At 56.3% G+C, this 21,936-nt stretch overlaps 4 protein-coding genes, 1 long non-coding RNA gene and 1 pseudogene across 6 annotated transcripts; 4 read left to right on the plus strand and 2 right to left on the minus strand.

Annotated features, from left to right (window-relative positions):
- On the plus strand, positions 1-2,143 carry LOC120308597 (lipocalin-like). Of its 2 annotated transcripts, none has more exons than XM_039344852.1 (6): positions 1-109; positions 668-780; positions 979-1,049; positions 1,269-1,361; positions 1,724-1,822; positions 1,998-2,143. In XM_039344852.1, the coding sequence occupies exons 1-6, from the start codon at positions 14-16 to the stop codon at positions 2,006-2,008; spliced, it is 483 nt and encodes a 160-aa protein (XP_039200786.1). In that variant the 5' UTR covers positions 1-13; the 3' UTR covers positions 2,009-2,143. The 2 variants fall into 2 exon arrangements, with proteins under 2 accessions (XP_039200786.1, XP_039200787.1); XM_039344853.1 differs by having other exon boundaries at positions 11-157.
- Positions 2,144-2,633: 490 nt separating this feature from the next.
- LOC120308642 lies at positions 2,634-9,752 on the minus strand. The gene is made up of 3 exons (XR_005556896.1): positions 9,586-9,752; positions 6,899-6,986; positions 2,634-3,133 (listed from the first exon to the last, which is right to left on the minus strand). It is a non-coding gene; the product is annotated as an uncharacterized LOC120308642 (long non-coding RNA).
- A 2,954-nt stretch (positions 9,753-12,706) lies between these two features.
- Positions 12,707-15,672, plus strand: LOC120308640 (epididymal secretory protein 4-like). The gene is made up of 6 exons (XM_039344969.1): positions 12,707-12,927; positions 13,170-13,294; positions 13,822-13,892; positions 14,689-14,790; positions 15,138-15,236; positions 15,461-15,672. The coding sequence occupies exons 1-6, from the start codon at positions 12,832-12,834 to the stop codon at positions 15,469-15,471; spliced, it is 504 nt and encodes a 167-aa protein (XP_039200903.1). The 5' UTR covers positions 12,707-12,831; the 3' UTR covers positions 15,472-15,672.
- Positions 15,673-16,055: 383 nt separating this feature from the next.
- LOC120308591 lies at positions 16,056-17,937 on the plus strand (annotated as a pseudogene).
- Positions 17,938-18,047: 110 nt separating this feature from the next.
- Positions 18,048-19,141, minus strand: TMEM141 (transmembrane protein 141). Its single transcript, XM_039344970.1, has 4 exons — positions 19,064-19,141; positions 18,849-18,906; positions 18,654-18,722; positions 18,048-18,374 (listed from the first exon to the last, which is right to left on the minus strand). The coding sequence occupies exons 1-4, from the start codon at positions 19,088-19,090 to the stop codon at positions 18,277-18,279; spliced, it is 252 nt and encodes an 83-aa protein (XP_039200904.1). The 5' UTR covers positions 19,091-19,141; the 3' UTR covers positions 18,048-18,276.
- A 99-nt stretch (positions 19,142-19,240) lies between these two features.
- Positions 19,241-21,760, plus strand: PAXX (PAXX non-homologous end joining factor). Its single transcript, XM_039344967.1, has 7 exons — positions 19,241-19,377; positions 19,658-19,718; positions 19,869-19,912; positions 20,283-20,473; positions 20,833-20,904; positions 21,286-21,373; positions 21,589-21,760. The coding sequence occupies exons 1-7, from the start codon at positions 19,286-19,288 to the stop codon at positions 21,626-21,628; spliced, it is 588 nt and encodes a 195-aa protein (XP_039200901.1). The 5' UTR covers positions 19,241-19,285; the 3' UTR covers positions 21,629-21,760.
- Positions 21,761-21,936: the final 176 nt, after the last annotated feature.

Below are 21,936 nucleotides of genomic sequence, written 5' to 3' on the forward strand. Positions count from 1 at the left end.
CAGAGTGGCAGCAATGAAGGTCCTGCTGGGCAGCCTTCTCCTGGCTGGTGTCTGCTGGCTTGGAGATGCAGTGGACATCCCCGTCATGCCGAACTTCGATATCCAAAGGGTCAGAGCTGAAAATGCTGGAAGAAATTTCTTCTCCTCCCAACCCTAAGTAGGAGAGAAGCCCGGGGGAGCTTGGGAGGCCCTTGGTGCTGGGTGGCTGGCTGGGAGGTGTTTCACTCCCCAACTAGGGAACATCATCAGCCCCGCAAGGGTCGGCTTTCCTTACAAATGGTGCAAGGGAGTTTACGCAGCTCTGGCACGAAGAGTTTGGGAGCCCCTCCTCTTCAGTTTGGGAGGAGAAGCCTCAATCGCTATCTCTCTTCTGGGCTCCAGAGAGGCGTCTTCCCCACTGCCAGATTTTCACCAAATTTCCTTTGGCCCAGTCTTTGGTGTGTCTCCCGATTCAGCACCCAATTCTGCTGGACAGCGTGAAACCCTCTCTGCCAGGCAAATGCGCTTCCCCAGAGGGCACGCTTGGTTAATTGACTCTGCTCCTGGCGCTCCTGGCATGGCCCTGAGAGCTTTCCCAGGTCTGGCAGGAAGGATTCGGACTTGGGGGGGGCCTCGGGGGTCCTCCCCTTTGGTGCTAACAGACTCTCCTGGTTTCCCCTTGTTCTAGGTTGCTGGGAATTGGTACCCTCTGGCATACATAGTTATTGAAAATCAGTTCCCCCAATACACATTACAGGCCGAACCAAAAGGAGGTCTGATGTACACCTTTAAGTCTCTCGAGTGAGTGTTGGGGGCTCTAATGCCCTCGCTGTCCTGGCCAAGGGTTCCTCTCCCCCAGAGGGCAGGTGGGGGAAAGCCTGAAGGAAAAGGGGGTGCAGCTTTGGACTCCCCTATCCATCATCCTGGATATTGGGAGATGATTGGGCCTGTCTCTGCTTGGCTCCTTCTAAAGTTTGTACTGTTCCCTTTTCTTTCCAGAAACGGCCAGTGCAAGACTAGACAGCTCCGGTTCGCTAAATATCAGAAGCCCGGGAAATTCAAGACCTCAAGTAAGTGGGAATCCCCCCCCCCCCGTTCATCCGAATTGCTGATCGGTGAGTTTTCACAGCCCCCCTTCCCTCCCCCCTGCTCCACAAGAGGATTCATAGGCCCCTCCTTGGAGGATTCGGGCTGGGGCTGAGCCACTTTCCCAGAAGGAGGGAGGGGGGGGGGCTTACGGTGCTCCTGCCCTGAAGGCGATTTTAAGCAGCCCCTCTTTTGCACGGAAGGCCCCACCTTCGGTCAAATCATAGATACGGATTATAAAACCTACATCATCAGTTACCTCACACGGGGGATGGACACCTTCCTGAAGCTTGCAGGTAAGAGAGCTGGGGATGGGGGGGCTGTTCAGGCGAGACCCTCACCCTTCTCCTCGCCCTTTCTAATGTTGCTGGCAGCAATGCAAGGCCCCTCCCTTTGCTTCTCGCCCCCACTGGGCCACCTCCACCACTCTCTTTGGGGGGCCAGATGAGACCTGCACGGTAGGCCCCTCCCCTCCCCCGCATCTCTGCCCCAGGGAAAACACTTCCCTCCCACGCCTTTAGATCTCCCCCCTCTGATTCTCTCCATCCATTGAAGCAGCTCCACCAGGAAATTTGGGGGCAAAGCTCTGAGTCAGAGCAGCACCCCCAAACCCAAGGCCTCCTGCTACCGTCTCTCTCAAACTTCATGCTTCCTCTAGGCAGACAGCAAAACATCACGCCAGATTTGGAGACGAAATTCAAGAACGTTTCTGCCTCTATGGGGATCACAGGAGAAGTTGTGCCCATTGTCCCAAAAGGTAACCTCTTCTGGTCTCCCCAGGACCCCAGTGAAGGACTCTGCTGCCTCCCCCTCCCCTCCCCTCCTCCTCATTTCTCATCCTGCTCCTCCTCATTTCTGCTTCTCATTTCTCCTCCTCCTGCTCCTTCTCCTCCTGCTGCTGGGATGACTCTTCTCTCTTCTCTCCTCTGCAGCAGCCTGCTAAGAGCTCAAGGTGGAGAAGTGCAGATTCAGGGCATTGCAAACCCCCACCCCAGTTGGGAAAGGAAGAAGACCCCGTCTCTGCTAAAAGGGCCCCAGAGGGCCGATGCCAAGCCTTGCTTGTCAAACAAAGCATAAATAAAACAAGAGAAACAAAAGAATTGTGTGTGATTTCCTCATTGTTCTCCCAAAGAAGGTGCCCCCCCCCGCCTGCTGGCCACCTTTTCTATTCTGAGCTGAGGGGTCCTTCCTCCCTCACAGGCGCTTGGCCTGGCGCTCCTGGGGGGCCCTTGGCTCTCTTGGCATAAGCCCAGCAGGAGCCCTTTAGTCACCCACCCTCCCACCCGTAAAGCCCAGCCCCCCCCAAGAATAAATAAAGGGCTCCCACAAACCCAGAAAAGGCACCCCATCCATAGAAGGGGCAAAACCCGGAGAGACTGGTTGAAAAGTACTGTATTTTGCCTGATTGATGACTTGAAGGATTAACGAGTGAAGTAAGTATAATTGCATCAGCTGCACATACAAACAAAACAAAAAACCTACAAAAATCCCTGGAATGGGAATCCCCCAGTGGACCCCATACCTTTTGGGCCAGGCCCCCTCCCAGCTACAGCGGGTCAGCCCAAGGAAATGCCCACTTTGGGGGGGGGGAATTTCCACAGCTGGAGGGCCAGGAAGAAAGGGGTTCCCTCCCCCCTTGTGCCAGTCCCAGCACTCTTCCTCCCCAACACGATCCTCCTGCCTGGGGACAAGAGGGGAGGGGTCAGATCCAGGGGGCAGCTCCCCCTCCCCCAGCAGCCCCCCCCCTTTGGCCCCGGGAAGGCCTGGAGGTCACTGGGACTCTGCTTTGTGTAGAAATACGGGCAGCCTGGCTGAAGGATTAAAAGCAACAGGGGAGGGAGAAAATTTGGTCAGGTCCCTGTGAATCCCATGACGGAAAAGGTCCAATTTCAATCCAGATATGGAGAAGTCTTTCTATGCCATCCCTCTGGGAAAAAGCCAGGAGGCACCTCCTTCCTCAGCCCTTGGGCTCTCTGGGAAAGCCACTCGGTAATTGGGCACAGATGCTGTCCTGGAGAAGATCGGCCCTTCAGCGTCCCACTCACGTTATCCCAGTGTTGTCACACACCTGTGAATTAAACGAAAAGTGTCAAGCTTGAATCGCATGATGCCTGCTAGCTTCCACCGCTAATCAATTTGCCATGGAAAAGGGGGAGGGCAGAAAATGAAGGGAGGAATTGGGATGCCAGGAAGCCATTCACGGAGGCTGAGAGCATGCACAGGTGCTCGATGGAGAAGTGGACTGTTCCCATAACAAAAAGGAGTATTATTTTGGGGCGATATGAACACCCAGTGGGTGGGGAGAAGGGAATCCATTCTCTAACTAAGCAAGCTTTCGCACGGGAAAACTCAGAGCTGGTTCTCCTTCTTCAATTCTGAAATACTGTACACAATAAAGTTTTACCTGCTGGGACTTAGTTGCCTTGAGGAATCCTTCTGCGGGGTTCACTGGTCCTACTTTTGAATGGGAGCAAAGGTCCGTAAAAGCCGCTCTGGGAGATGGGAAGACTCATATAAGATTGGCCGTTTTTTCCCAGTTATTTTCTCCTTTGCTCTCGTCCTCAGCTGTCATGGAGCCCCCCTCAATCTCCTGTTCTCTCCCCAAAGCCCCAAAGAATCTGTGGCCCAAAGGAAGCCCTTCCCTTGCTTTGTCTTGTCCCCTCCTGTTCTCTCCCCAATGCCCCAATGCCCCTTTGGGTTCTCTCCATCCTTTCCCTGCAGGTCAAACAGGGAGCCAAAGGACCAAGGCTGGGCGGGGCGCAGTGGGGTGCTTCCGGGCATGAATGAAAACACACACACACACAGAGACACATACACACACACACACACACACACACACACACAGAGCTAGGCTGCTGAGGAGGGAAGGTGCTGCTCCCAAGCACTTTCTGCAGGGAAAGTGCCATCCTGCTGTGTTCCGAAGGGCAGCAATCCAGGCCCCATTTCTCCTGTCAATTTGGGGGAGCCAGAGCAGCCCCCCTCCATCCCTGAGTTCTCCTGCCAATGCAACCCACCTTCCTGTTTGCCTCTAGGCACTCAGCCCAACCTGACACCGGCTTTGGAGACAAAATTCAGGACGGTGGCCAACTCTCTGGGTATAACTGGAGAAATTTTGCACAGCGTCCTGGAAGGTAACCCTTCGGTCCTTTGCAATCACCTCTTCTGGGCTGGTGGAAACTCTCCTGGGCAGACCTGGGGGGAGTTTTCCTTCATTTCAAGTCATGTTAACAAACTGAGCTTTGAGATACTTAGGGCTCATCAGCACATCAAGGAAGCTCCTCCTCCTCCTCATTTCTCCTCCTGGGATGACTCTTCTCTCTTCTCTCCTTTGCAGCAACCTGCTAAGAGCTCAAGGCGGAGGAGTGCAGATTTGGACAGCAAACCCCCACCTTGATTCTGAAAGGATGAAGACCCCGTCTCTGCTAAAAGGGCCCCAGAGGGCCGATGCCAAGCCTTGCTTGTCAAACAAAGCATAAATAAAACAGGAGAAACAAAAGAATTGTGTGTGATTTTCTCATTGCTCTCCCGAAGAAGGTGTCCCCACCGGCCTGCTGGCCATCTTGTCTCTCCTGGCTGAGGGGTCCTTCCTCCCTCACAGGCGCTTGGCCTGGCCCTCCTGGGGTCCCCTTGGTCTCTTGGCATAAGCCCAGCAGGAGCTCTTTAGTCACCTCCCCTCCCACCCGTAAACCCCAGGGGCTCCCCAAGAATAAATAAAGGGCTCCCACAAACCCAGAAAAGGCACCCCCTCTGTGGAAGGAGCAAAACCCAGAAAGACTGGTTGAAAAGTCGTGTATGTTGCCTGATTGATGACTTGAAGGATTAACGAGTGAAATAAGTATAATTGCATCAGCTGCACATACAAACAAAACACACCTACAAAAATCCCTGGAATCGGAATCCCCCAGTGGACCCCATACCTTTTGGGCCAGGCCCCCTCCCAGCCACAGAGGGTCAGCCCAAGGAAATGCCCACTTTGGGGGGGGGATTTCCACAACTGGAGGGCCAGGAAGAAAGGGGTTCCCTCCCCCCTTGTGCCAATCCCAGCGCTCTTCCTCCCCAGCACGATCCTCCTGCCTGGGGACAAGGGGGGAGGGGTCAGATCCAGGGGGAAGCTCCCCCCCCAGCAGGCCCACCACAGGATTCCCCACAGGATCTCCATCCTCTATTGCCAGCCAGGCCTGGCCACTTCATTTCTGGAATGGAAGGAAAAAATTTGGGGTGAAAAAGCACATTCTTCTTCAAAGCAGAGCTTTATTTCCCATTTCCAAAGGGGGTGGGATGCTATCTGCCTCCTCCACCCAAATTCACCTGCCTGCTGCACACCTGAATGGGGAGCAGATGGAGGTGGAAACCAGCTGGCATGTTTAACAGCACTGAATCCATTCAGTTCCCTGATTTTAGCCCAACCTGGAGGGTAAAACGGGGCTCTAATTGGGAAAGAGGCATTTGACCTTCAGATCAAAGTTCTTGTGCAATTAAAATTATTCACTCCTTAATCCTTAAAGTAATCAATCAGGCAATGTCATAGCTTCTCAACCGGTCTTTCCAGATTTGGTCTCTTCAAGGGAAAAGGAGCAAACAGGGTGCCAACTCTTGTTTTTCTGAGTTTATTTCAAAAATACATTCCTTCACCAAATATCAGCAGAGGGGAAGGGGCTTCCAAAGAACAACACAGACCACCCCGGTACCTGCAATGACACAAGCACAGGCCTCCCCCCCTTTGCCCTTCACTCTTTAACCAGACATCGCCCAAGGACACCCCAGGCAGGCAGCCCTGGGATGATGGGGGCTGACCCATGGCGAGCATGGCCAGCTCCTTCAGGAACACAAAAGCCTTGCACAGGGCGCACTCCTGCAGCACGGAAGAGACAGCCCCGGTCAGAATCGCCCTGCACTGCCAGGGTCCAGCCATGCCCACTCAATCTCCTCTTCTCCCCCCCCCCCAATGCCTTTAAGCATCTGTGGTCCAAAGGAAGCCTGTCCCTGGCTTTCTGTTGCCCCCTCCCCCTTCGCTTCTCTCCATCCTTCCCCAGCAGGTCAGACAGGGATTGGGGAAACAAAGGACCAAGGCTGGGAGGGCGCAGTGGGGTGCTTCCTAGCGTGAATGACCCCCCCCCACAAGGCTGCTGAGGAGGGAAGGCGCTGCTCCCAAGCTCTCTCTGCAGGGAACGTCCCATCCTGCTGTGTTCCGAAGGGCAGCCATCCGGGCCCCTTTTCTCCTGTCAATGGTCCGTGCCGTCCCCTTTTGATAGCTTCCTGGACAAGGGCGGATTCCCCTGGATCAGCAGGTGAAATACATAAACAATAAACAAAACACAGCAAACAAAAGAATTGTGTGTGCTTTTCCTCATTGCTCTCCCAAAGAACTTGCCCCCCCAGCCTGCTGGCCATCTTGTCTCTTCTGGGCTGAGGGATCCTTCCTCCCTCACAGGCGCTTGGCCTGGCCCTCCTGGGGGGCCCTTGGCTCTCTTGCACCAGCCCAGCAGGAGCCCTTTAGTCACCCGCCCTCCCACCCATAAACCTTAGGGGCCCTCCAAGAATAAATAAAGGGCTCCCACAAACCCAGAAAGGGCACCCCGTCCGGAGAAAGGGCAAAACCCAGAACGACTGGTTGAAAGGAAGCCATTCACGGAGGCTGAGAGCATGCACAGGTGCTCGATGGAGAAGTGGACTGTTCCCATAACAAAAAGGAGTGTTATTTTGGGGCAATATGAACACCTGGTGGGTGGGGAGAAGGGAATCCATTCTCTAACTAAGCAAGCTTTCGCACGGGAAAACTCAGAGCTGGTTCTCCTTCTTCAATTCTGAAATGCTGTACACAATAAAGTTTTACCTGCTGGGACTTAGTTGCCTTGAGGAATCCTTCTGCTGGGTTCACTGGTCCCACTTTTGAATGGGAGCAAACATCCGCAAAAGCCGCTCTGGGAGATGGGAAGACTCATATAAGATTGGCTGTTTTTCCCCGGCTATTTTCTCCTTTGCTCTCGTCCTCAGCTGTCACGCTGTCCCCCCAATCTCCTGTTCTCTCCCCAATGCCCAAAGCATCTGTGGCCCAAAGGAAGCCCTTCCCTTGCTTTGTCTTGTCCCCTCCTGTTCTCTCCCCAATGCCCCAATGCCCCTTTGGGTTCTCTCCATCCTTTCCCTGCAGGTCAAACAGGGAGCCAAAGGACCAAGGCTGGGCAGGGCGCAGTGAGGTGCTTCCGGGTGTGAATGAAAACACACACACACACACACACACACACACACACACACACACACACACAGAGCGAGGCTGCTGAGGAGGGAAGGCGCTGCTCCCAAGCTCTTTCTGCAGGGAACGTCCCATCCTGCTGTGATCCGAAGGGTAGCCATCCGGGCCCCTTTTCTCCTGTCAACGGTCCGTGCTGTCCTCTTTCGATAGCTTCCTGGACAAGGGCGGATTCACCTGGCTGAGCGTCCAGAGGATAAAAGAAGCGGGCAAAGCTGAGCACCCAGAGGGGTCAAAGAATGGCAGCAATGAATCTCCTGCTGGGCAGCCTTCTCCTGGCTGGTGTCTGCTCTCTTGGAGATGCAACGAACATCCCCGTCATGGCGAACTTCAATAACCAAAGGGTCAGAGCTGAAAATCCTGGAAGGAATTTTTTTTCTTCCTAAATTTAAGTAGGATAGAAGCCCAGGGGGCCCTGTGGGGCCCTTGGTTCTGGGTGATTGGTTGGGAGGCATTTCATGACCCAACTAGGGAACACAATCAGCCCTGCAAATGTCAGCTTTCCCTACAAATGGTGCAAGGGAGTTTACGCAGCCCTGGCACGAAGAGTTTGGGTTGTGGAGCCCCTCCCCTTCAGTGCTAACAAACTAACCTGGTTTCTCCTTTTTCTAGATTGCCAAGGCTTGGTATCCTCTTCTGTCCATTCCTACTGGACAGGTGCGGAGTGTGGAGTTCTGCCAGTTTCAATTTGTGGCCCAACTAAAAGAAAACCTGGTGCACAGAATTAGATATCCCCTGTAAGTTTTGGGAGCTGCCGTAAGGAACAGCCTTCACTGGCCAGGCGGAGGGTTCCTGTCCCCCAGAGGGCAGGAGGGGAAGAACCCGAAGGAAAAGTGGGTGCAGCTGGGAGCCTTTCCACACTTTGGGCTCCCACATGTATCATCCCCAATACGGGCACGAGGTCTGGGGTCCAGGCAACAGCTGGCCAGGCTCTTCTCTTCAACCCTTCTCTTCCGGCTCCTGCCAAAAGGGGAACGGGCTTGGTCCCGCCACAACCGCCCCAAAGGTTTATGCGGTTCATCCTTTTCCCAGAAATGGCAGATGCAGGACTGAAGAGGTGATGCTGAATAAACAGAGCCAGCCAGGGGACTACGTGTCCAGAGGTGAGTGGGGAATTCCCTCCCTCCTTCAGCCGGACTTGCTGCCTGGGGAGTTTTCATGTTGGGCTGGCGAAGAAAAGAGGGTTTTCTGCCTGACTGTCGATCCTGAGTTCCCCGGGGCAACTGCCCCATCGCTTCACAAGAGCCTTCATCCACCTGTCCTTGGAGAGTATGGAAAGACCCCACTAGGCAGAGCCAATTCATAGCCTTAAACAATAATTTTCCCAGCCAAACATTCCCAATGTTTTACGTATTCCATATTAAAAAGTTCACTTTGTTATGGGAACCATCTGCTTCAAATCCATACCTGTTCTGGTGTCCTTGAAAAGGTTTCAGGCTCTCACAGTCTTCAGCAGAATTGTAGAAGTTTCGTTTCTCCATCTAACCCACTTTAGAGTAACACCTTCCCCCCTTAATCTAAAGGCAAGTTGAAACGCAGAGGCACGTAGCTGCCACAGTTTCATCCTTGACACTTCTCCTCGAGGCCAGGAAAAAATCAGGACCATGGGCTGAGCACCCCCAGGGAAGATGGCAGCTACTCCAGGGACAGGCGGGGGGGGGAGGGGTGAGGCATGCAGGGCTCCTGCCTGGAAGGTGACTAAACAGCCTCTCCACACTTTTTTCAATGAAGCCCCGAGCACCCTTCGCTTTGTGGAAACAGATTACCTTACCTATTTCATCGCGTACATCACACGGTGCAGCAATTCGGATACCTTCCTGGCGCTTGCTGGTAAGAGAGCTGGGTGGGGGGCTGGTCGGGAGAGACCCTCACCCTTGTCCTCACCTTTCCTAACATTGCCCCCACTAGGCCACCTCCATCACCCTCTTTGGGGTGCCAGCTGGGACCTCCTTGGTGAGGGACATCCCCTGCCCCTCCTGCCCTCCAGTATCTCTGCCCCAAGGGAAGCCCTTCCCTCCTGTGCCTCTACACCTCCCCCTCCGATTCTTTCCTTCCCTCCCAGATGTTCAACCAGGGAATTTGGGGGGAGCCAGAGCAGCCCCCCTGAGTTCTCCTGCCAAAGCAACCCACCTCCCTGTTTGCTTCTAGGCACTCAGCCCAACCTGACACCGGCTTTGGAGACAAAATTCAGGACGGTGGCCAACTCTCTGGGTATAACTGGAGAAATTTTGCACAGCGTCCTGGAAGGTAACCCTTCGGTCCTTTGCAATCACCTCTTCTGGGCTGGTGGAAACTCTCCTGGGCAGACCTGGGGGGAGTTTTCCTTCATTTCAAGTCATGTTAACAAACTGAGCTTTGAGATACTTAGGGCTCATCAGCACATCAAGGAAGCTCCTCCTCCTCCTCATTTCTCCTCCTGGGATGACTCTTCTCTCTTCTCTCCTTTGCAGCAACCTGCTAAGAGCTCAAGGCGGAGGAGTGCAGATTTGGACAGCAAACCCCCACCCCGATGGGGAAAGGACGAAGACCCCGTCTCTGCTAAAAGGACCGCAGAGGGCCGATAGTAAGCCTTGCTTGTCAAATAAAGTGTACACAAAACACAGGAAACAAAAGAATTGTGTGTGCGTTTCCTCATTGCTCTCCCAAAGAAGGTGCCCCCACCGCCCTGCTGGCCATCTTGCCTCTCCTGGGCTGAGGGGTCCTTCCTCTCTTGGCCTGGCCCTCCTGGGGGGGCCTTGGCTCTCTTGCACCAGCCCAGCAAGAACTCTTTAGTCACCTCCCCTCCCACCCGTAAACCCCAGGGGCTCCCCAAGAATAAATAAAGGGCTCCCACAAACCCAGAAAAGGCACCCCATCCATAGAAGGGGCAAAACCCAGAAAGACTGGTTGAAAAGTCGTGTATGTTGCCTGATTGATGACTTGAAGGATTAACGAGTGAAATAAGTATAATTGCATCAGCTGCACATACAAACAAAACACACCTACAAAAATCCCTGGAATCGGAATCCCCCAGTGGACCCCATACCTTTTGGGCCAGGCCCCCTCCCAGCCACAGCGGGTCAGCCCAAGGAAATGCCCACTTTGGGGGGGGGATTTCCACAGCTGGAGGGCCAGGAAGAAAGGGGTTCCCTCCCCCCTTGTGCCAATCCCAGCGCTCTTCCTCCCCAGCACGATCCTCCTGCCTGGGGACAAGGGGGGAGGGGTCAGATCCAGGGGGCAGCTCCCCCTCCCCCCCAGCAGGCTCACCACAGGATTCCCCACAGGATCTCCATCCTCTATTGCCAGCCGGGCCTGACCTCCTCAATTCTGGAATGGAAGGAAAACATTTGGGGTGAAAAAGCACATTCTTCTTCAAAGCAGAGCTTTATTTCCCATTTCCAAAGGGGGGGATGCTATCTGCCCCCTCCACCCAAATTCACCTGCCTGCTGCACACCTGAATGGTGAGCAGATGGAGGCGGAAACCAGCTGGCATCTTTAAGAGCACTGAATCCATTCAGTTCCCTGATTTCAGCCCAACCTGGAGGGTAAAACGGGGCTCTAATTGGGAAAGAGGCATTTGACCTTCAGATCAAAGTTCTTGTGCAATTAAAATTATTCACTCCTTAATCCTTAAAGTAATCAATCAGGCAATGTCATAGCTTCTCAACCGGTCTTTCCAGATTTGGTCTCTTCAAGGGAAGGGGAGCAAACAGGGTGCCAACTCTTGTTTTTCTGAGTTTATTTCAAAAATACATTCCTTCACCAAATATCAGCGGAGGGGAAGGGGCTTCCAAAGAACAACACAGACCACTCCGGTACCTGCAAGGACACAAGCACAGGATCAGGCCGGCACCTTTAAGGCCACACGGATTGGCCTCCCCCCCTTTGCCCTTCACTCTTTAACCAGACATCGCCCAAGGACACCCCAGGCAGGCAGCCCTGGGACAATGGGGGCTGACCCATGGCGAGCATGGCCAGCTCCTTCAGGAACACAAAAGCCTCGCACAGGGCGCACTCCTGCAGCACGGAAGCGACAGCCCCGGTCAGAATCGCCCTGCACTGCCAGGGTCCAGCCATGCCCACTCAATCTCCTCTTCTCCCCCCCCCCAATGCCTTTAAGCATCTGTGGTCCAAAGGAAGCCTGTCCCTGGCTTTCTGTTGCCCCCTCCCCCTTCGCTTCTCTCCATCCTTCCCCAGCAGGTCAGACAGGGATTGGGGAAACAAAGGACCAAGGCTGGGAGGGCGCAGTGGGGTGCTTCCTAGCGTGAATGACCCCCCCCCACAAGGCTGCTGAGGAGGGAAGGCGCTGCTCCCAAGCTCTCTCTGCAGGGAACGTCCCATCCTGCTGTGTTCCGAAGGGCAGCCATCCGGGCCCCTTTTCTCCTGTCAATGGTCCGTGCCGTCCCCTTTTGATAGCTTCCTGGACAAGGGCGGATTCCCCTGGATCAGCAGGTGAAATACATAAACAATAAACAAAACACAGCAAACAAAAGAATTGTGTGTGCTTTTCCTCATTGCTCTCCCAAAGAAGGTGCCCCCCCAGCCTACTGGCCATCTTGTCTCTTCTGGGCTGAGGGGTCCTTCCTCCCTCACAGGCGCTTGGCCTGGCCCTCCTGGGGGGCCCTTGGCTCTCTTGCACCAGCCCAGCAGCAGCCCTTTAGTCACCCGTCCTCCCACCCATAAACCTTAGGGGCCCTCCAAGAAAAAATAAAGGGCTCCCACAAACCCAGAAAGGGCACCCCGTCCGGAGAAAGGGCAAAACCCAGAACGACTGGTTGAAAGGAAGCCGTTCACGGAGGCTGAGAGCATGCACAGGTGCCTCAAATTCCCCGCAGGATCTCCATCCTCTATTGCCAGCCAAGCCCGGCCTCTTCAATTCTGGAATGAAAGGAAAACATTTGGGGTGAAAAAGCACATTCTTCTTTAAAGCAGAGCTTTATTTCCCATCTCCCCCAGAATTCACCTGCCTGCTGCTCACCTGGGCAGGTGGACTTCTCTGCCCCTCCACAGGTTGCGGCCAGCTCTGCCCATGATGCCAGCTGGACTCTGCCTCCCGCCTGCCCTGGACCCTCCTGCTTTAATCTGCTGAAGGGGGGAGAGCAAGACAAAGAGAGGGAAGGGATTCCCTTTGGAAGAGATGCTGAGGGGCACGGTGGGGGGAGGAAGGAGGGAGATTGAGGTAGCCTTTCCCTCCTTGTGTCTCTTCCCCCCCCCCTTCGGCTGTCTCCATCTTTCCCCAGCAGGTCAAACAGGGATTGGGGAGCCAAAGGAGCAAGGCCAGGCAGGGCGCAGTGGCGCACACACTCCGCGGCTGCTGAGGAGGGAAGGTGCTGCTCCCAAGCTACTATTTCTGCAGGGAACGTCCCCTCCTGCTGTGTTCCCAAGGGCAGCCATCCGGGCCCCTTTTCTCCTGTCAACGGTCCGTGCTGTCCTCTTTCAATAGCTTCCTGGACAAGGGCGGATTCACCTGGCTGAGCGTCCAGAGGATAAAAGCAGCGGGCAAAGCGGAGCACCCAGAGGGGGCAACAGAGTGGCAGCAATGAATCTCCTGCTGGGCAGCCTTCTCCTGGCTGGCGTCTGCCGGCTTGGAGCCATAAGGGACATCCCCATCGTGCCAAACTTCGATAACCAAAGGGTCAGAGCTGAAAATGCTGGAAGGAATTTCTTCTCCTCCCAACCCTAAGTAGGAGAGAAGCCCGGGGGAGCTTGGGGGGCCCTTGGTGCTGGGTGGTTGGCTAGGAGGTGTTTCACGACCCAACTAGGGAACATCATCAGCCCCGCAAGGGTCGGCTTTCCTTACAAATGGTGCAAGGGAGTTTGAGTTTAGAGCCCCTCCCCTTCAGTGCTAAGAAACTAACCCGGCTTCTCCTTTTCTAGATTGCCAAGACTTGGTATCCTCTTGCGTCCGTTCCTACTGGACAGATGGTGACTGTGGCCTTCCCTGTGTTTCAATTTGTGGCCCTACCAAATGGAAACCTGAAGTACAGACTTAGAATTCCCCAGTAAGTTTTGGGATCTGCCATAAGGAAAAGAATTCGCTGGCTGGGTGGACGGTTCCTGTCCCCCAGAGGGCAGGTGGGGGAAGAGGAAAAGGGGGTGCAGCTGGGAGCCTTTCTACGCTTTGTACTCCCATATCCATCATCCCCAATATTGGCAGGCGGTCTGGGGTCCAGGTCTGAGATGCTTGCCGAGGCACAGAAAGTGAAGGGCTGGGAAAACAAGCCCACTGAAATACGTTTGTAGAAATTGAGGCTTTCCAAAACTTGGGGGGGGGGGTTGTTCCTGAGATTTGACAGTAGGAGACTGTGCTGTGAGGCAATTGTGCCTTGGCCGGCAGCTCTGGCCATTTCATTCATTGAAGAAAGAAAAAGGAAGGCAGCCTTCAATTCTTCCTTTCCAGCGCTGCTAAGTAACAGCTGGCCCGGCTCTTCTCTGCAACCCTTCTCTTCCGGCTCCCACCGAAAGGGGGCCAGGCTTGGGTCCATCATGACCCCTCCCAAAGGTTTATGTGGTTTACTCTTCTTTACAGAAACGGCATATGCAAGACTGAAGAGATAATGATGTATAAAGAGGGCCGGCCAGGGTACTATGTGACCAACGGTGAGTGGAGAATTCCCTCCCTCCTTCATCTGGACTTACTGACGGGAGTTTTCAGGTTGGGCTGGCGAAGTCACAGTTTTCTGCCCAACTGGTGATCCTGAATTTCCCAGAGCAACTGCCCCACCTGTTCCTCTCCCCTCCCCCCTCTGTAAGAGGCTTCATCTGCCTGTCCTTGGAGAGTGTGGAAAGACCCCACTGGGCAAGGCAGGAGGTGAGCCTGCCCCCTCCTGCCCAAGAGAAGCCCGCACCTCTTGTCAACATCCAGCTGGAGAATCCAAACAGAACTCCAGGTTCATTCCATTCCCGAAAATCTTACTGTTTGTTCAATAAGCTGCATGGTAATGTTGAAGGAAAACTAACTCTGAGGTTCCAACACCAATTCATAGCCTTAAATAATTTTCCCAGCCAAATCCCCAATGTCTTACGTATTCTATATTAACAATTTCACTTTATTATGGGAACCGTCTGCTTCAAATCCACACCTGTTCTGGTGTCCTTGAAAAGGTTTCAGGCTCTCATGGTCTTCAGCAGAATTGTAGAAGTTTCGTTTCTCCATCTTACCCACTTTAGAGTAACACCTTCCCCCCTTAATCTAAAGGCAAGTTGAAACGCAGAGGCACGTAGCTGCCACAGTTTCATCCTTGACACTTCTCCTTGAGGCCAGGAAACAATCGAGTCCATGGGCCAAGCCACCCAGGGAAGATGGCAGCTACTCCAGAGACAGGTGGGGAGGAGGTATGCAGGGCTCCTGCCCGGAAGGTGACTAAACAGCCTCTCCACGCTTTTTTCAATGAAGCCCCGAGTACCGTTCGCTTTGTGGAAACGGATTACAATACCTATTTCATTGCGCACCTCACACGGGGTGCCAGAAAGTTGGATACCTTCCTGGCGCTTGCCGGTAAGAAAGCTGGGTGGGGGGCTGGTCGGGAGAGACCCTCACCCTTCTTAATGTTGCTGGCAGCAAACCAAGGCCCCTCCCTTTGCTTCTTGCTCCCACTAGGCCACCTCCACCACCATCTTTGGAGTGCCAGCTGGGAGGTGAGGGACGTCTCCTCCCCCTCCTGCCCCCCAAGAATCTCTGCCCCAAGGGAAGCCCTTCCCTCCTGTACCTCTAGATCTCCACCCTCCAATTCTCTCCATCCCTCCCAGAAGTTCAACCAGGGAATTTGGGGGGAGCCAAAGCAGCCCCCTCCTCCATCCCTCAGTTTTCCTGCCAACCCAACCCACTTCCTTGTTTGCTTCTAGGCACTCAGCCCAACCTGACGCGGGCTTTGAGGGAGAAATTGAAGACTGTTGCCATCTCTCTGGGGATAATTCCAGAAATTGTCAACAGCGTCCAGCTAGGTAACCCTTTGGTCCTTCACAATCACCACTTCTGGGCTGGTGGAAACTCTCCTGGGCAGACCTGGGGGAGTTTTCCTTCATTTCAAGTCATGTTCACAAGCTGAGCTTCGAGATACTTAGGGCTCATCAGCACTTCAGAGATGGATGCCTTCTCTTCTTCCTCCTCCTCTTCCTCCTCCTCCTGCTGCTGCTGGGATGACTCTTCTCTCTTCTCTCCTCTGCAGAAACCTGCTAAAAGCTCAAGGCAGAGAAGTAGAGATTCGGGCTATTACAAACCCCCATCCCAGTGGGGAAAGGACGAAGACCCCGTCTCTGCTAAAAGGGCCCCTGCGCCTATCTCTCTTCCTGCCAGCCAGAGTGCCGATGCCAAGCCTTGCTTGTCAAAGTGCAAATAAAACACAGGAAACAAAAGAATTGTGTGTGCTTTTCCTCATTGCTCTCCCGAAGAAAGTGCCCCCCCCCAGCCTGCTGGCCACCTTGCCTCCTGGGCTGAGGGGTCCTTCCTCCCTCACAGGCGCTTGGCCTGGCGCTCCTGGGGGGCCCTTGGCTCTCTTGCCCCAGCCCAGCAGGAGCTCTTAATCACCTGCCCTCCCACCCCTAAACCTCAGGGCCCCCCAAGTGCCACCCATTCATCTCAGAATAAATAAAGGGCTCCCAGAAACCCAGAAAAGGCACCCCATCCCTGGAAGGGGCAAAACCCGGAAAGACTGGTTGAGAAGTTATGACATTGCCCGATTGGGCGTGGATGCCAACCAGATGATAGCTGTTTTGCAGGGAAGTGCAGGCTGTCTGACAATCCTAAAGTGCAGGCTCACCTGGATGATCAAGGCCCCAGGGGCCCCCAGGCATTCCCAGAGCCAAAGGTGTGTGTCTTGATGGGGGGGCAAGGTAGCCCCCGAATCTGACCCCTTCCCAATGAAGCCCCTCCCCCTTGTCATAAGGCAGGAGGAACGTGCTGCAAAAGAAGACTGGCACAAGGGGGCGGGATCCCCTTTCTTCCTGGCGCTCCAGCTGTGGAAATCCCCTCTCCCGAAGCGGGCATTTCCTTCGACGTAGCCTCCTGCCCTGGTTTAAGCCTGCACTGAATAGTGGCCGGGATGGGGCTGCCCCCCTGCCCCCCAGGAAGAGAGCCTGGAGGCTCACTCTGCCTTCCCTTAACAGGGGAAAGGGGCTTGCAGGGAACCCCTGGGGAAATTGGGGCCCCTGGGCCAAAAGGTAATGGGGCAACCAGGGGGAGTCCGATGCCAGGAGGAGGAGAGGCAGGGCGCTTTGGGAAAGGAGCTTCAAGCAAGGGGCACTAAAAGTGGGGGGGGGTTGGACTGCCTCAGTCAGAAGGGCCACCCTCTCCTGCCTCCCTTTCTGCCCGGGTGCCCGAAGCTGCAAGGAGCTCCTGTCCCAGGGCGTGGTCCTCAGCGGCTGGCACACCATCTACCCCCGGACTGCCGGCCCCTGCGGGTGCTGTGCGACACACACACCAACGGAGGCGGATGGATTGTGCGTCCGGCCCACGGCAGACCCACTCGGGAGGGAAGCTTTCTGCTCGCCCGTCTCTTGCCAGGAACGGGAGGAAGCAGGAACCGAGGCTCCCCCAGGGGCAGGAGGGGGACCGGAGGGACGCCGGGAGGGGGCCCAGCACCTCTGGGTGGAGACGGGCAGTTCTGGGGTCCCCCATTTGGGAAGGGAGGGAAGGGTATGATTTGGGGGCCTGCCCAGCGGGAAGGTTAAGGGGCCCGGCTGTCTCCCGCAGGTCTTCCAGGGACGGTCGGATGACTCAGTGGACTTTTTCCAGGACTGGGCTGCCTACAAGAGGGGATTTGGTAGCTGAGCTGAGCAAATTCTGGCTGGGGAACGACCACCTTCACTTCTTGACCTCGCTGGGTGAGGGGCTTCTCCCTCGCAGCCCTGGACCCTCCTGCTGGGGAGAACTGCTGCCTGGCCCTTCTCTCCGGGCTGTGGGTCTCGGGGACTGAGCAACGCACTGTGTGAACCACACACACACGTGAGTTTATACAGGTGTGGACTTGATTCTCAATTCCTCCCTAGGAAAGTACGAGCTGCGTATTGACTTCATGGATTTTGAGAATCGGCATTCCTTCGCCAAGTATGGATCCTTCCAGGTGGCAGAGGAACATGACCAGTATCGGCTGACTCTGGGCAACTTCCTTGGGGGCCCTGCAGGTAAAGTCCTTCTCCAGGAACATCTCCCGGCTGGGCAGTGCCAGTCAGGCCAAGGACCACCCTCCCTGGCTGGCCAATGCCCTGGAGATGCCCTGGGCTGGCCTTCTGGGCACTCGCCCACCTCCCTTCCCCCAGGGGACTCGCTCTCCTACCACAACCACATGCCCTTCTCCACCGGAGAGAAGCAGCAGGACCCGCCAAAGCTCAACTGTGCTGAGAAGCGCAAAGGGGCCTGGGGGTACAACGAGTGCCACGACTCCAACCTCAACGGGCAATACTGGCTGGGAGCACACCAGTCTTATGCGGACGGCATCAACTGGAGAACGGGGAAAGGCTTCCACTACTCCTACAAGCGCACCGAAATGAAAATCAGGCCTGTGGCTTAGGGGGCTCCTTCAGCTGACGGGGATTTCCCCTGAGGGATTCCAAAGGGCATCTAGTCCATCCCCTCTGCTTTTGATTAGCTAACTTTGCATTTTACAACATTTACATGATTAAATGATCTTTAAACAGTTACTTCGACGTGCCTTAGCAGAGTTTGGGGCATTTTCCATCTGCCCCCCTTCATCTGTGCAGGAATTGAGGAACCAAGTATTAAAAATTAATAAATAAAATAAATGAACTGCAATCCAGTCAAAGGGAGAGTCCTTTATACCGAGGGCATAAAATCTGCCAGCCTTTGCCAGGGGGAGGGCAATGCAGGCCTGGCACCTGCGACTTTGTTCACACATTGCACGAAGTTCCAAATGGTTGCATGGCTTCTCCTAAGCAGCCGTCGGTGTCTTCCTGGTTGGGCTCGAAATTCAGGGATTTGCAGGGGGGCTGCAGTCTTTGAACAGCTTCAACCCCCCCCATTGCTCACCTATGGGCTACCTTTGGGGGGGGGCTGGAAGTCCCACAAGTCAGCACATTTCTTCAGCTGCCTCCGGGTAATTGCATAGCTGGGTAAGGCAGCCACAGCTGCAGGAGGCCAAGAAGAGAAAGGTCCCACTCAAGTCGCCTTTATTCCCAATCCAAGGGGGTCATCCGATCAGAGTTGGGGGCATCTCCCCTCTGACGGGACCCCCTCAGGGGCCTCAGTCGGAGGATGCCCCAGGGGGCTTTTTATAGGGCTTGCTAGATTAACCGAAGGGAAAAGGATCTTAGGGGGCAACGCCTGGCCTCCCACCCCAAGGGCCGGATTGCCTCTGGGATTTGGGGAGGGGGGACGCGCGCACAGCGTTCCCTAGAAATACCAACCCAGAGAGAAGAGGGCGCTCCAGGGGAGGGGAAGGGGCTTCCGGAGAACAACAAAGGCCACTCCGGTACCTGCAAGGACACAAGCAGAGGATCAGGCCGGCACGGATTAGCCTCCCCCCCTTCGCCCTTCACTCTTTATCCAGACGCAGCCCAAGGACACCCCAGGCAGGCCCCCCTGAGACGGCGGGGGCTTACCCATGGCGAGCACGGCCAGCCCCTTCAGGCGCACGAAAGACTCGCACAGGGCGCACTCCTGCAGTGCGGAAGAGACGGCCCCTGTCAGACGCGCTCCCCATCCAGGCGCCCGCCTCGCTCGCCTCGCCCCCCACCCGCGCCGCGCCCATCGGCCGCTGCCTGCTGCCCCCCGTCCCCCGGCGCCCCCGCGAGACGCCGCCGGCCGAGCCACTCACCGAGCTGGCTGCCGTGGCGGGCGGCATGGCGCCTTCCCTTCCCTTCGCCAGAGCTCCCTCTGCAGGGCCGGCGGAGGGGGCCGGAGCCGCCGCCGCGGAGTTCGACCGGTAGGCGCCGCTGCCTCGCCGCTCTAGCGGGAACCCACCGGCGGCCGGACGCCCTTCCGAGGACCAAGCGCGGCCATCGGGAACCGCCGGTCCTGGGCGCTTCCGCCGGGAGCGATGGCGCCGCCGGGGCCGCTGCGCGTGGTGAGCCACGGCGGGCGGCGGTTCCTCTGCTTCTGCGGGGACGGAGGCGCCTCTCCGCGGCTGCAGTAAGTGCTGAACGGCCCTTCGGCGTCGGGATCCCCTTGCGCTCGGATCTGCCCCCGGCCACCTCTTCCTTGGCCCCTGAGCGTGTGCAGAGGGCCTGGAAAAGGGCCCTCAAAAATGTCTCCGAAGCTCCCCTTCTCTGCCACTTTATTCTCGGATCTGGAGGCTAGCCTGCGCTCCCCCGGAGAATCTGGGAACCGCCGCCCCCCTCCCCGCCGGGCTCCTGCCTCCGAGAAGCCCCTTCTGGCCAACCCTCTTTCTCCCCTCCTTCCCTGCCTGCAGCCTGACCGACGCTTGCGAGTTCTGGAGCTGCAGCGTCCCTCCGGAGAAGCTGAGCGGGCAGGTGCGCGGGGTCCCCCTCCTCCTCCCTGGGTCGGGGGTCCTTTGCACTGCATCGCAGAATGCTCCCCCCTCCCCTCGCGCCCCCTACGCGTTGGGTGAGCCCGGCGGGCGCCCGGATTGCGGGGCTGACTGTCGTTTCCTCTCGGCGCAGGAGGAGCCGGGCTCTCCCGCCACCGGCTGCCTGTCCAGACTGCGGTGAGTGGGGCTGCTGGCCATGGTCCTGCGCCCTCCCTGGCTTCCTCGGGCGGATTCCGCAGGCGGGCAGCTCGGCCGCCGCCTCCCCCCTCCTCGAGGCTCTTTCAGCAGCCCGTGGCTCCGAGGGGACCCCTTTGGAGGAAGGCAGCTGGAGGGAAGAGGGCAGAGCCGGCAGGGGAAATGCCGGCCGGGGCTGAGAGGTGGCGCCCTTGTTTCTATTCACTGCCACCGTTGACTCCCCGGATCGGAAGCGGATCCACTTCCTTGTCCTCCTACTTCAGAGTGGCTGCAGTGCCCGCCCAGCTCTGCCTCTTGGCACCTCCTGGGCACCTCCTCACGGCAGAGCCGGTCACGCCTCGCCTCTTTGCAGGGAGATCTTGCAGGGCCAGATGCCCATCCTCGCCCTCCACGACAGCAAGGCCACGCTGCAGGTCCAGGACGGCGGGCAGAGCGTGACCTTCGACCTGGACCAAGCCTCGCTCCCCGAGGCCAGGCGGCAGCTGCAGGACCTCACCTTCGGCCTGGTGGAGCAGCTGCAGACGCTGGAGAAACGCCTGGAAGGTGCAGCCGGGCTCCTGGACAGGGCCTGGGCGGCTGCAAATCCTGGCACATAAGAAAAAGAGCGAGGGAGGGAGCCGCAGCCCTCAAGGCAGAGAGATGCACTTCTTCCTGGGGACAGGGGCCAGGGGAAGCGAAGAGTGGAGGGAAGGCAGAGAACGGCGTTTGGGGGTTCTTGCCTGAATGGAGCTCCTGTTAAATTCGGTATAAACTGCCCAAGGCAGCTTAAGCACAAGCACGTCTGAAGGGACGTTCGAGCCCGGCCAAAACACCAAAGGAAAAGGCCCCTTTTGGCCTGGAGGGTTTCCGGGTTCAGGGGCCCCAGGGCCTGACCCCTTCTCCTCGTCTCCCTCCTTCCCCAGAGGGCACAGCCGCCGCCTTGGCCCACAGGAGCCCCGAGAAGATCTCACCAAGCCAGAGCCTCTTGGGAGCAGGTAAGAGGCGGCCTCCAGCCGGGAGGGGGCACTTCCGCCCCTCCCAGCCAAACCAGTCTGGAAGAGAGGGAAGAAAGCTGACACAACCTGCCCCCAGCCCCTCCCTTTCGAAAGATCTGGCTTCCCAGGCCGGAAAAACCAGACTGTAGAAACCCAGTTGTACTGATGCCTAAGCAGTCCAGGGGGAAAGGTGGCCTTCTCGGGGAGAAACGGTCCCTGGGTCTGGTGGGTGCCGCCCTCTGGGAACACCCACCCCAGGAGGCCCTCACCCCCCTCTTTGGATGCTCCAAACTGCTGGAAAAGTAGCAATTTCCCCCCAAACCCCTAAGTCTGGGTTACCCAAGGAATAGGTCTCTGTGATTTCTCTGCCCCCCCCCCCAGACTTCAGTCCGCGGAAGCCCAGAGGAGGGGCTGGTCCGAGCAAGTGGCGTCTGCCTGGGGAGTCCCTCATTAACCCTGGATTCAGAAGGTAACTCCTGGGCTGCTCGAGGGAGCTGACCCATCATGCACATCCCCGGGAACGTCTCCTGCGAGGATTCATGCCAATTCTGCTAACAGAAAAGGGGCGGCTGGAACCCTCGCTCGCGGTGCTGAGCTCCCTGGCAGGGCAGGGGGGGCAAAAGGGGGGGAGGGGCGTTTGAAGGCATGAAGGATGCTCATACGGGGTCTCCCCTTTTGCTCTAGCAAGAAGACCCCGACGGGGGTCGACTTTGAAGATGCCTGAACTGTTTTCCAAATCAAATGGGAAAGAACTACTTCATCATGGATGTTTTTAAAATTATTTAAGCCTTAAAACTATGCCAAGTATATTTTTGTATGTGCTGTATAGAAAGAAGATTAAGTGATTTTACTCACTTTCCATTTTGTTCTTTCTGGGCCAAATTCTTTGGATGGGGGGGGGAGAACAGAAGTCTGGACTAAGGGGGGTAATTTCTGCTGGGGGGGTTGGGGGGTTGGACAACAGGGAGAGAATATTTCAATTCTAACTGATTCTCCAGGGAAAGAAGTCTGACTAGGACACAAAAACCGACG

Source organism: Crotalus tigris, unplaced genomic scaffold (assembly GCF_016545835.1).
Source record: "Crotalus tigris isolate CLP2741 ecotype Arizona unplaced genomic scaffold, ASM1654583v1 scf7180000017940.1788314, whole genome shotgun sequence".
Lineage (NCBI taxonomy): Eukaryota > Metazoa > Chordata > Lepidosauria > Squamata > Viperidae > Crotalus > Crotalus tigris.